The sequence below is a fragment of the Notolepis coatsorum genome (genome assembly GCF_963971535.1).
Source record: "Notolepis coatsorum genome assembly, chromosome: 4".
Classification (NCBI taxonomy): domain Eukaryota; kingdom Metazoa; phylum Chordata; class Actinopteri; order Aulopiformes; family Paralepididae; genus Notolepis; species Notolepis coatsorum.
The window spans coordinates 23,516,472-23,530,058 of record NC_140168.1 but is presented as its reverse complement, the minus strand read 5'-3'; the positions used below and the strand labels follow the sequence as shown (position 1 = coordinate 23,530,058).

The window sequence follows — 13,587 nt, the reverse complement described above, 5'->3', positions numbered from 1 at the left end:
TTGTTATTTGTCCGACAGTATTGTGTCCCAATGCTAATTACATATGGTCATTAAACATTAAAACACCTGCGGCTTATAGTCCAGTGCGGCTTATATATGTACACATCATTCAATTTAGCTGCTGCGGCTTATAGTCAGGTGCGGCTTATAGTGCGAAAAGTACGGTAATAAAAGATTTGTACCCTAATGTGATGATGTAATTTTCTTTTTGTTAACCCTTTCACTGCCGCACTACCAAACGGTTAACCCTTTCACTGCGACAATACACAGAAGGTTAACCCATTCACTGCCACACAACAGCCGGTTAAAATGTGATTTATTATAAAAAAAAGATTGGCATAAAAAAAAAAGAGGATAATTTAGGAACCGGTATCAAAGTTATGGCATCGGTAAAGAACCTTTTTGAACGATACCCAGCCCTAGTCATGCACATTATGATGGTATACATTACCGTGTGCCATTCTTGCTCTCGCTTCTCTCCTCATCCCCCTCTTCCTCTCCTTCATCGTCACTGAACTTCAACTTGGCGGAGTAATCGATCTCCTCGTGGGCCCCTGTTCACAAAGACAACATAACAATAGGCATATGTGCATTTGTACCGTTGCAATCTTTACTACAAAAACATTGGGGGGGGCATGGAACAATGCAGGCCACTCGTCTCATCCTCCCCCACTTCCATAAACCTGATCTCCTTCCCCCCCCACAGAGATAGTAGACCTATGAGATGACAGGGTCTCTCCTGCCCCGCCCCCACACAGAGATAGTAGACCTATGAGATGACAGGGTCTCTCCTGCCCCGCCCCACACAGAGATAGTAGACCTATGCGATGACAGGGCCTCTCCTGCCCCGCCCCCACAGATAGTAGACCTAGGAGATGACAGGGTCTCTCCTGCCCCGCCCCCACACAGAGATAGTAGACCTATGCGATGACAGGGCCTCTCCTGCCCCGCCCCCACAGATAGTAGACCTATGAGATGACAGGGTCTCTCCTGCCCCGCCCCCACACAGATATAGTAGACCTATGAGATGACAGGGTCTCTCCTGCCCCGCACCCCACACAGAGATAGTAGACCTATGAGATGACAGGGCCTCTCCTGCCCCGCCCCCACACAGAGATAGTAGACCTATGAGATGACAGGGTCTCTCCTGCCCCGCACCCCACACAGGGATAGTAGACCTATGAGATGACAGGGCCTCTCCTGCCCCGCCCCCACACAGAGATAGTAGACCTATGAGATGACAGGGTCTCTCCTGCCCCGCCCCCACACAGATAGTAGACCTATGAGATGACAGGGTCTCTCCTGCCCCGCACCCCCCACAGAGATAGTAGACCTATGAGATGACAGGGTCTCTCCTGCCCCGCCCCCACACAGAGATAGTAGACCTATGAGATGACAGGGTCTCTCCTGCCCCGCCCCCACACAGAGATAGTAGACCTATGAGATGACAGGGTCTCTCCTGCCCCACCCCCCACAGAGATAGTAGACCTATGAGATGACAGGGTCTCTCCTGCCCCGCCCCCCACACAGAGATAGTAGACCTATGAGATGACAGGGTCTCTCCTGCCCCGCCCCCCACACAGAGATAGTAGACCTATGAGATGACAGGGTCTCTCCTGCACCGCCCCCCACACAGAGATAGTAGACCTATGAGATGACAGGGCCTCTCCTGCCGGGCAGGAAACCCAATACACCACACACGACTCAACAGCGTTAGCAGGCGCTCACTCTCGCTCCCGCTAAAATCCCCACCTCCTAAATCATTTAGTGCCAGAAGCAGCACAGAATCATCACGCAAAGAGGTCTAGGGATATGGATGGTATAGGTTAGCGCAAGTCTCTCTGATGAAAAATGTATCAGGCTGGGTTTATGACACAGCCTTGATGAGAAGACTCTGGCCAAATATGTATTTGGGACGAACACAAATCCTCCCCAGGACGCAGTGGGGACGAAGAGGATTTATTTGGAAAATGTCAACTGCGCCGACTGTCCGTGCGCATATCACTGTACTGGCAAACGGTGCACGTCTTCTGAGTGCTCGCTTTGTTGACAGTGCCACGAGAGCACTGCACAAGACCCACGAATATATAGAATGTTTAATAAAAGTTCCCGGGTTACTAGCCATCAGTCAAGGGAGCACTCGCAAACAGATAACGTTAAACACAGCAGAAGATTGAAAACAGACAGACCGACCAACGGGGAACTGCATCCAACCCTAGTACAACCCTCAAGTCTAAGGTAAGGACACATTTAAATCACAGAGGTGTATGTTAGTCTATTGGAACTGTATACAGTAGTTAGCTTCTAGTTAGCGTTTTAGCTATATAGCTGCTTGCTAGCTAACGTTAGTCCTGTGTGTGTGTGTGTCAAAGCAGCCCGCCTCATGTTAGCTACTAGCTAGGTTAGGGCTGGGCGATATGAAAAAAAAATCATATCGCGATAACGATATGATAATGTTATCATATTTCTCGATATCGATAATTATCGAATTGTTATAAGTATTAAAAAAGATTTTTTTTTTTTTTTTTTTTTTTTAAACAGGTGTATGTTTATTTTGCAGCAATTCTTTGTCATTGCCGCCATCTTTAGTGTTACATCCCCTCACACTCCAGTTCTCAGGCTGCAGCTGGTTTGAAAGCCAGAGTAAACCGGCTTCTCTGCTGGCTGTGGCTCCAGGGGAGTTGAACAGTTCTGGCTCTGCTTGTTTATTTTCGATCTTTTGGCGCTTTTTTGGTGGACAAACCACCGCACATGTGCACCGTGACTCGTGACTGGAGTCTAGTTCTGCTAGCACACATAGCCTACTGTGTACAGACGGTTTCAAACTGTATTTTAAATTAGAAAGCAAACAAAATAAATGGACAAGAGAAAAATAAATCTCAATTTGGTCAGTATTGTCATTTGGACAAGCAAAGCCATTACTTTAAGTTGCAGGCAAGAAAGACAAGTCTGTCCACCACCTCTGGTTTTAAAACTGCCCTGTTACAGGTCACAAAAAAAAGAAAAAAAAAAAAAAAATAGATTTTTTTTTAATTTCAATATTCGATATCGATTATTAAAATATATCGCGATATTTATCATTATCGTTATATCGCCCAGCCCTAAGCTAGGTGTATGTTATATTGAGGAGGCTTGACAATCGAGGTTCAAAGTTAACCTCACATTTAGGGATGCCCCGATCACGTTTTTTGCCACCGATACCGATCACCGATAGTCTATGAGCCATATCGGCCGATATCGATACCGACCGTTTTTGGTTTTATATAAAAAAAAAAATTTAAATATAATATTTTTTTTTTTTATAAAATATATATATTATATAATCATACTTGTAGTTGTATTATCTGCAAGACATCGCCACCACGCAACAAGTCAAAATGCTCGCTATCTGCAAACAGCTCCACTGTCTGTGTGTATACTCGAGTAGCCTCCAGCTCCAGCCAGGATTCTCCGGCGCTGCAGCTGGACCTATACTCTGGTCAAATCATATTCAGCATGCCCTCATGCGATGGAAGCCAGAGACTCGAATACGCATCGAATCAATGTTATAAGACATTGATATCAGGAGCCATCTGTAGCTACTGCTAGCCGGCTAGATAACGTTAAGACAACGCATCAGTGAATTATTTAGTTTACTGGGACATTTCGTAGTGAGCTAACGTGAGCTAACGGAGGTATCATACACTACTATACTATTGCTGGAGCATTTGTTGATATCAGGAGCTATCAGTAGCTAGCCGGCTAGATACCGTTAGACAATGCCTCATGTCTTAAACTAAAAGTGAATAGTTGACTGGGTCATTTTGTAACGGTAGCTAACATTAGCTCACGGAGGTCCCACTAGACTAGACCCGTGTTTACACGGGTGCGGGAGGGGCAGGAGGAGGAGGAGGAGGAGCAGTACGCTGCAGCTCTGTGTGCCTGAGAGTCAGCGAGTGAGATCTCCGCTAAGAATTGGATCATGTTTTTCGATCGGTTTTCACTATCGGAATTCACCGATCTCATATTTATACTGAATATAGGCCGATACCGATCGCTGGCCGATCGATCGGGGCATCCCTACTCACATTTATTGGCTGTTGGTTTACATGTCGCTAGGGGGAAAAAATCACGCAGCTCATATCTATGCTCTAGCTTACAACTGTGTGTCTTGACTTCCTGCCTGGTGTAACATCACACAAGTACGGAATCCACGAGGCTCAAATGTCTGTTGTAATGACTATGCTGCCACCGAAAATGTTCAGTTTGGAATAAATATGGCTGAATGAACACACTTGTATTCCTTACAGTATCCATGAAATTGGACACTTTGACTCCCTTAGATATGTCAGATGATTTATGTACTTTTCACTACATGTTTTATTACTTCTTAAACTATCCTATCAGTCCTTAAAATAAGTTAAATATCCATAATAATCTACAAGACATCATTAACACTAACAATATATATACAGTATATATTTTTTTTATCATAATGAACCTTGTGAAATAAGTTGCCTTTTGACTAAATACATTTATTTTCTCTTTCTCTACAGAAACAAAGACTGAGGCAACCGAGACTGAGATTTGATGCTTGCTCTCATTCATCACTCTCTCACACACACTAAAATAAGAAAGGTCTTTCAATATCGTTATTGCTTTGGTTGTTGTTTTGTTGTTACCTGTTGATATAATGTGCCTATTGTTCAAATAAATAATTATTTCAAATAAAAATTATTATTCATTTCCTAATCATTTGAATGGTGTCTTTATGGCAATAACAACTATAGACGGAAAAACCAAAGTAAAGATACGACATTTAGATTTTTGGGATGGTTTACATTCACTTTGGGACGGTAACAATTGTATTTCGGGACGGTGGTGAAAAAAGTTAGTCTGGAGCCCTGGACTCTGGAAGCATCAGCCCTCTGTGGCTCAACGAAGAACACGGTGAACAATGAACATCCTGCACTACTACGGTGACTTGGTCACAGAGCGCTCCACTTGGGTTCTAAATGCCACCGCAACTAGGGATGCACCGGTCCGACTTTTTCAGTCCCGATACAGATACCAATACCTGGGCTTTGGGTATCGGCCGATACCGAGGAGTACCGATCCGATATCCATTGTTCAATTAATAAACTGTATGCCTCACTGTGTGGAAGAGACTGGGATCATTATTTTGTGCAAGGCAACATCAGGCACGACTTAAAACATTACTTTCCTAACTTAGTTAAACAAACTAACAAATTAGGGCGGCCGGATCCTCCCACGCGTTACACTTCCCCAGTGAGAGTCCTCGCTGTCAGGTGAAAAGAGGCTGCCGTCTCCACATGTATCGGAGGAAGCATGTGATAGGGCTCCCTAGACCGGCAAGTGGGGGGCAAATGCACACAACGACCAGGAAGGGGAGGGGGGAATTGGCATAACGACTAAATTGGGATGGGAGAAAAATACAAAAAAATAGGAGAAAAAGTAGATAAAAAAATAAAATGTAACAAATAAACATAATATAATAAATAAAATAAGAAAACAATTCAGTACATTTATATCTATTATTATAAATAAAATAATACTGTTTAAATTATATATTTTTTACCGATACCCGATCCAGCTATTTTAGTCATATCGGGGCCGATATCAATATCGGTGCATCGCTAACCGCAATGCTCACCGCGACTAATCCTTGAGAAAAGATTTTGAAAACCTTTCAATAATGTTGGATGATACTGAACCTTGCTGCAGTGTAGCTACAGCTAGTCGGTCCGCGTCTATTTTTTTACCAACCGGTTTGTGCGTTTTGCGAATCCGATTGGCCACGCACGTTTCTGCATGACGAGCAGTGTCTTAGCCCATTTCCGTGTCGAACAGCCTGCAAATGACCTAACGCCTAGTTTATCACTGGTTAAGCTTAGGCGACTCTTTCGCAGTTGGTTAAGGTTAGAGTTTGAAATCAGGGCTGGTGTTCTATCGCCATGCTCTAGAGTCTAAGACAAACTCTAACCTTAACCAACTTCGAAAGAACGCCTAAGCTTAACCGTCCAAAGAACTTGCGTCACACGATTGGGCGCACATGTCACATGACCAGAAACGTCAGTGGCCAATCAGATTAGCAAAACGCACTAACCGTTTGGTAAAAGTAATGACGCAGTCGGTCCCTCCCTCACTCCCTGAGTGCAGGGAGTCTGCTCTAGGGCTGGGCGATATGGCCAAAAATGATATTGTGATATGATAATGTTATCATATCACTCGATATCGATAATCGTATAAAAAGTATAAAAAGTATAAAAATTTAAAAAAAAATCGAATTCTTTTTTTTAAACAGATGTATGTTTATTTTGCAGAAATTCTTTGTTGTTGCCGCCATCTTTAGTGTTACAGCCCCTCACATTCCAGTTCTCAGGCTGCAGCTGGTTTGAAAGCGAAAGTAAACAAGCTTCTCCGCTGGCTGTGGCTCCAGGGGAGTTGAATAAGTCTTTTGGCGCTTTTTTGGTGGACAAACCGCACATGTGCACCGTGACTCGTGACTGGAGACTAGCTCTGCTAGCACACATAGCCTACTGTGTACAGACGGTTTCAAACTGTATTTTAAATTAGAAAGCAAACAAAATAAATGGACAAGAGACAAATAAATCTCAATTTGGTCAGTATTGTCATTTGGACAAGCAAAGCCATTACTTTAAGTTGCAGGCAAGAAAGACAAGTATGTCCACTGTCACTGGTTTTAAAACTACCGTAATTTTCGCACTACAAGCCGCACCTGAATATAAGCCGCAGCAGCTAAATTGAATGATGTGTACATATATAAGCCACACTGGACTATAAGCCGCAGGTGTTTTAATGTTTAATTACCATATGTAATTAGCATTGGGACACAATACTGTCGGACAAATAACAAGAGTTAACTCATTTACAAGTTGTATTAAGTTTAGAAAATAAGGGAACAGATAAATAACATTTCAATGCAGTCAAAAAAGCTACATTTAGATTTTGGGTTTGGTCACATCGAGTCACATATAAGCCGCACCGTTATATAAGCCGCAGGGTCGAAAAATGGGGGGAAAAGGCACGGCTTATAGTCCGAAAATTACGGTACCCTCACTCACTCCCTCCCTGAGTGCAGCTACAGCTAGTCTGTCACTCCCTCACTCACTACTAGGGATGCACGATAATTATCAGTTATAGCAGTTATGACGTCATCCCGATAAACCCGATAACATTATTGATAGCTCCGATAATAAATTTTTCGGTTAAAAGAAATCCGGTGTGGGGGGATTGGGATAAAGGGCGTTTGTTTTTCTGTAGGCTCCTCCCGTTTTGCCAGTACTGTGGTACGACTGATAGCGTGTGGTTTAGGAAGAGGGAGTTTTCACAAATCCAGCGCTCCCTTTCTCATGCCTGGCTGTGACGTAGTCACGTAATTTTCAGAAGCAGCACAGATAGTAAACAAACATGGCAGCGTCGGTAGTGTGGGACTTTTTCAAAGTTTCAGAGGAAAACAGTTTGCTTGCGATTTGTAACAAATGCAGAAGTTCCACGAGGAGGGAAAGGGGCAACAAGCTATAACACATCCAACCTAATAAGTCACCTGAAACATCACCACCGCTACGATGGTGTATTAAAATCCGACGACGGCGCGCAAGCAGCTAAAGGCTAAGCTGCTGCGAATCCAAAGCCAGCTGCAAAGGAACCTGCGCGGCTTGTACCTATTGACGAGGCGTTTGCAAAATTAAAGACGTTTGACAGAGATGATTCGTTTGGTTTATTTCATTCTTTTTGAGGCGTGCTGTCCTATAAATGCCAAGTAATAGTTGTTTCATGGACCAAGACCACAACAGTCTCCTCTCCTATAGCGTAAAATGTTTTATCTGCTGACAAAGCACAATACCTGTTGGTTTTTAGTTCACTCATTGTTCAGGGAAACACATTAATGACATTGACGGATTGTGAATTTTGTGATTGACTCAAATTATATTTATTTGGAAAAATAAATATAGTCACTTTATTTGAAGAGTCAAAACTGTTCTCTTATCTTTGTTTTGTTCATAGTAGTAACGCTCATGTCATGATAAATCTGGTTAGGTCAAAACTACAGGAATATACAAGAAAAAAAAATTATAATACAATAAATATATATATATTATCGGTTATCGGTATCGACCTTGAGGAGCAGAAAGTTATCGGTATCGATATCGGGGTCAAAAAATCAATATCGTCTGTCACTCCCTCACTACCTGAGTGCAGCTACAGCTAGTCTGTCACTCCCTCACTCACTCACTCACTCACTCACTCACTCACTCACTCCCTCCCTCCCTCCCTCCCTCCCTCCCTCAGTGCAGCTACAGCTAGTCTGTCACTCCCTCACTCACTCACTGAAGCCCCTTTCACACCGGCAGGGCTCCGGTTCAAGCTCGGGCTCCGTTCTGGAGCCTCTGAACCTTGGTGCTTTCTGGCGAACTAGCCCGCGTTTACACCTATTTAAGCAGAACCAACGTTCCACTGTCTCCGTCATCAACGGGGGGCATTACACATGCGGAGGTAAACACAATCATATGAACACGACAGTGGCGATATGTGCCCTATATAAAACAGCTTCAAAGGTTTGGCATTGCACCATGCTGATCCACTCAACAGGTAGCAATCTCAATTTTATTCGAAAATGTATTGTCATTATACAGCACAAGGACAATACACCATCCAACCAGAGTAAAAAAATAAAGAAGAAAAACGTGTGCAACCAAGAGATTTGTACCTGGGACCATAGGATCCACAGGCAGCTGCACTAACCAGTTGAGCTAAACGGTCCGACATTGACCGAGACCGACTAATCCATAGTTTACACTTGTCAAGAGCCAATTGCGCTTGTCGTCCAGTATTGGCATTAATAAATTAGATGTTATCCTAATATGTCATGTTCTACAGTAGGACTTACTACTATGATACCTAATAAAAAAAGGAATTTTAATAATAGAAGCCTACTTTGCTGGAACGATTCATTTTGAACATATACTGTGTGTGTGCGCGCTCGCGCACTGAGGCTCGCTAAGCCTTTCTCCACTCATATTTATTTCTGGAGCATTTCTTTATCCACTCTGGTTGGATGGTGTATTGTACTTGTGCTGTATAATAACAATACATTTGAATCTAATCTAGTTTTGAGATCAGTTGCAAATCGCTTCCGTTTACGCCCGTCTTCACAGCCTAGAATATGACACGCCCACTGATGATGTCACGGTTCGCAAGGAAAACCCAAAAAAAATTCGGTTCCAGCCGAGCACCAATTTTTCACGTTCCGAACCAATTAATCCCGGTGTGAACGTGCCGTCCGGTTCGAGATTAGGTTCGGGAACCGGCTCCGGCATGGTGTGAAAGGTCTGTGAGTGCACACATTGAAACACCAGGGCTCCAGACTGCAACAATGATCAGTTATCCAAAGTCGAGGACACAGAAGTCATTTCATCTAACATACTGCCTAGCCAGCAATCTCGCCTGCACTTCAAGTAGCCTTCACTTGACTGAAACAGACGAGGACAGCAGCAGGCGACTGGTTGCATTTTGCACCTTTTTACTGACATGCGCCAATTAATTTCCTTTAGGTCACACAGGTGTGCGAACGATGAGTGATTTGTTAGCAAGACCAGGAGATAATTTTGGGTAGGTTTCTTATACAATTCTATGGTTCATCACCATAACGTTTGTTTTAAACAAAGCAAAATAAATTCAAATCCTAATATTAACTTTTTTTTTAATAAATAATCTATGGTCAGGAAATTGGTCGGGGGGGGGGGGGGGGGTTAATGTGTGTGCTTAATTAGCAAATGGTTACAACTTGTATTTAGACACTGGGGCGGTCCTTTAAATAGTTTGTGTGCTTGTAACTTGTCAAAATAAAGAGATTTTCTATTCATTCAAAACATTTTCAACGCGTACATTTTTTGTAGGGATGCACCGAATGGGAAATTCTAAGCCGAAACAGATACCGAAAATAGAAAACAGTTGGCCGAAAACCGAAAGCCGAAAGGCGAAAGGCCGAAAATGATTCATAGAATAGATTTTTTTTACCAATGTTGTGGAACATTATGATTATGGAAAAATATATGATTATGGCAAAACTTAACTTAAATAATAAATAATCACCATTATGGGCCCATAAAACATTTATTCAGCACTTCTGAATGCATACAGTACATTAATTCCATCTTTTCTCTGGCTGCCGCAGCGGACATCTGTGCTCTACTGAGCGCACCTTTCTAGTCCCCAGCTGAATGTGCTCGCTTGACTCGGCACAGTAGACAGCGTCAAAATGTGAATAATATGCATATTAGATCACTCGGTGATTAACCGCGACGGGCATATGGTGAATGGGGATGTAAAGGCATGTTGAAGACGCATTTGTTGGACGCGTTGCGCGCAGAGTTTACATAGGGGCAGCGCGACTCCCGACAGCGCGACATCATCACAACAACACGCGAATGATATGCATAGATCACTCCTACCGCGACGGGCATAATAGTGAATGAGGATATGGAAGCATGTTGAAGACGCATTTGTTGGACGCGTTGCGCGCAGAGTTTACATAGGGGCAGCGAGACTCCCGACAGCGCGACATCATCACAACAACACGCAAGGTTGTTTCTGTTTCGGTGATATATTTTCGGTGAAAAAACTCTTTCGGCCAAAAGCCGAAAGGCAATTTTTTGCCATTTTCGGCCAAAAACTTTCGGTGCATCCCTAATTTTTTGTTTTAATTCTGCTGCTCCGTTCCTTTCCTCATTGACAGTGCAGATTTAAAACCAGGTTTTATCTCTATTGACACAGCTTTAAGGCCACCTGGTGTGCGTGCTCTGCTGCTTATCTCCCCAAGGACCTTAACTAAGGATCTTAACAGCTATAGTGTTCCATATCGCAGGGCCTGCCTGCACTATCCAACCTGGTCTTGTTTAATCTGTACCTTTCCATTTATACTTTGCATGATACTCATGTGGGCTTTACACTGATGCAATTCACATAATGCGTGATATTATTAGATTGAACATAATGTGTGCGTTTGTCCTCCCTCACCTGCCCAGCCATCGTCTCCGACGTCGTGATCCAGCTCATCCAACGCCTTTATGTCGTCCTGCTTCAGGATGGGGGGAAGCTTCACAAGGTCTATACCCCCGCCACGCGGACCGCCCTGAGGCCTTCCGTCAGGACCGCCCGGCCCACGAGCGAACCTGGAGGGAAGGAGAGGGATCTTTGTTGAGGGCCATAATCAAGATTGTATCTAAACGCATGACAAAAACTAGGTGGGTCGTTAACTTCACAATATCCTTTTATTTGAAGAGATGAGGGAGTGTTTACCTGGGGGCCTGCTCACCAGGCGGTGGATACCTGTAGGGCACCTGAGGGCCATATGGGGGCGGGAAGGGCAAGTAGGGAGGATACATCTAGGAGAGAGAGAGAGAGAGAGAGAGAGAGAGTTAGCCATGACCAACGTAACCTCTAAATAATGATTGGTTCAGGACTAAAGCATGTTTTTTTTGTGATAGAATGTATGACAATGGATTAGTGGCTTAGTGTAGTTAAATATTTTATATTGATCACAATCATTTTGATATAGGCGGTAACTAGCTAGCTACATAATTACATGCAACAGCTCTGTGTAACATCAGGGCCAGCATGCTAATATTACCCCTGTGGCAAAAATAATATTAGGAAGTCAACGCCACCACATTAGCCATAGCTGGACATCAGTTTCAGAATCATATCATATCCACTTCCATTCATTTATGCTAAGCTGGGCTAGCTTTCAGCCAGATGGCTTTCTACTGAACGCACAGAGAGGCAGTTGGTATCAATCTTCTTGTCCGACTCTGGAGAAGACGGTAAGCACATTTCCCATAATGTTCCTTTAAATATTGCCCGACAAATAGCCCCTATATATTAAAATAAAAAGATTAATACTGAAATGATTAACAACTAAACTAAAACTAATCTTTAAACAATATAAACTCCACTGAAACTACAAACCCCACTCTGTAAAGTAACTGAAACTAAGCTGAATTGAAAACAAAACATTTCAACTAATGAAAAAATACTAAACTACAATAACTCTGGTTGAGATCCACTGACTTGCATTAGAGTGGTTAGTGGTGATCAAGAGTTAAGAGCTGTGCTCACAGAGAGTTGACTGACAAGTCAAGTGCTGCTACCCCGATGTCTAACAGACCACAAAACTATCTGCAGTGACGACACCAAGCCGTGCGACAGTCTGGCACCTAGCCATGGCACCTAGCCGAGTAGCCGTGGCACCTAGATATACTGGCTTTCTATTGCAAGAGCTCATTTAAATGCTGCATCTCGGTGAAACCTGCCGATGAACTAAGATTCATCCAAATTATCTCACTGATGCTGTGACCGTGTTGCAGACTCGGTAGAATCTCTACCGAGACAAAGACGCCAGAAGGAGGGAAGAGTGAAGTGAGGTGAACTTACGAAGGGGGGCAAGATCCCCCTGTACTGGGGGAACCCAGGCCCAACGGGGGGCTGGGGGAGGGGCAGGGCGGGGCTGCCGGCAGGAGGGTTCCTAGGTGGCCCGTGGGACTGGGGGGGGACCTGGCCTCCCCCGGCCACCCCCTCCATCACCAGAGCCCCACCGCTGCGACCCTCCGCTGCCCCCTCGGTGGGTGCCAGGCCACGGCCCCCACCATCCCGCCAACTTGTAACGTCTGCGGACAGAGAGAGAGAGCGGGAGAGAGAGAGAGAAGCAAGAGAGAGTTCAGTATGGTTTACTTTTAATAGTTTAGTGGAATGAGCTCAGGATGGGACCCCATGCCTTTGGAAACATAGCGGAGACATCGTTTAAGACTCACATACTTCTACATCACCTCATGCTTTCGAGCAACACTGTAATTATTTTACGCCTATTCTCATGTCTGCACTTTCTACATTGCACTACTTTTATTGTCTTTTATACCTATTCTTATGTCTGCACTATGCATTGCTTTTATTCTGTCAACTGTATGCCTATGTTCATTTTATGCTATTTGCTGTGAAGCACTATGAACTGCAATCCATGTATGAAAATAGCTATATAAATAGTTATTATTACCTCTAAATCAGCATGTTCTGAACTTTGAACTCTGTTGCCTACACTCAATTTATACCTACCTGCTTTCACGGTCTACAACTGCCCTAACTGTAATCATAGTAATCACAACTACCTACCTCATACTAGTCTACCCATATAATGCTGTATGATGGCATGTACTGTATATATATATATACACATTTATATTTACCATATATATATATTGTATATATAATTATTATTTTAATTAGTATTCTTACCGTATGTAATGTATTAGGGGTGTAACGGTACACAGAAGCCACGGTTCGGTACGTACCTCGGTATTGGGGTCACGGTTCGGTACGAGTTCGGTACAACAGAAAAGCAATATTATAATAATTATATATATTTTTTTATATATTATATTTATGATAATAATAATTATTATTATTAAATAGAATAATAGTCTATAGGCTTGCCGTGGTAGTCATTGATACTGGCGTCATTCTGTGTTCAGGCATCCACTTGCCTACTGACCCTTTAACAACTTATCCTTG

General features: G+C 43.4%; 1 protein-coding gene across 3 annotated transcripts in view; it reads right to left on the bottom strand.

The window, feature by feature from the left end:
- The window catches only part of prrc2a (proline-rich coiled-coil 2A), a 47,063-nt gene that overhangs the window by 21,957 nt on the left and 11,519 nt on the right, over positions 1–13,587 (bottom strand). For all 3 annotated transcript variants that reach the window (XM_084313583.1, XM_084313582.1, XM_084313584.1), the window contains exons 7-10: positions 12,457–12,689; positions 11,323–11,408; positions 11,041–11,195; positions 452–554 (exon numbers count right to left, since the gene is read on the bottom strand). In XM_084313583.1, coding sequence (XP_084169709.1) covers positions 452–554; positions 11,041–11,195; positions 11,323–11,408; positions 12,457–12,689 — 577 coding nt within the window. The remainder of the gene's footprint in view (positions 1–451; positions 555–11,040; positions 11,196–11,322; positions 11,409–12,456; positions 12,690–13,587) is intronic.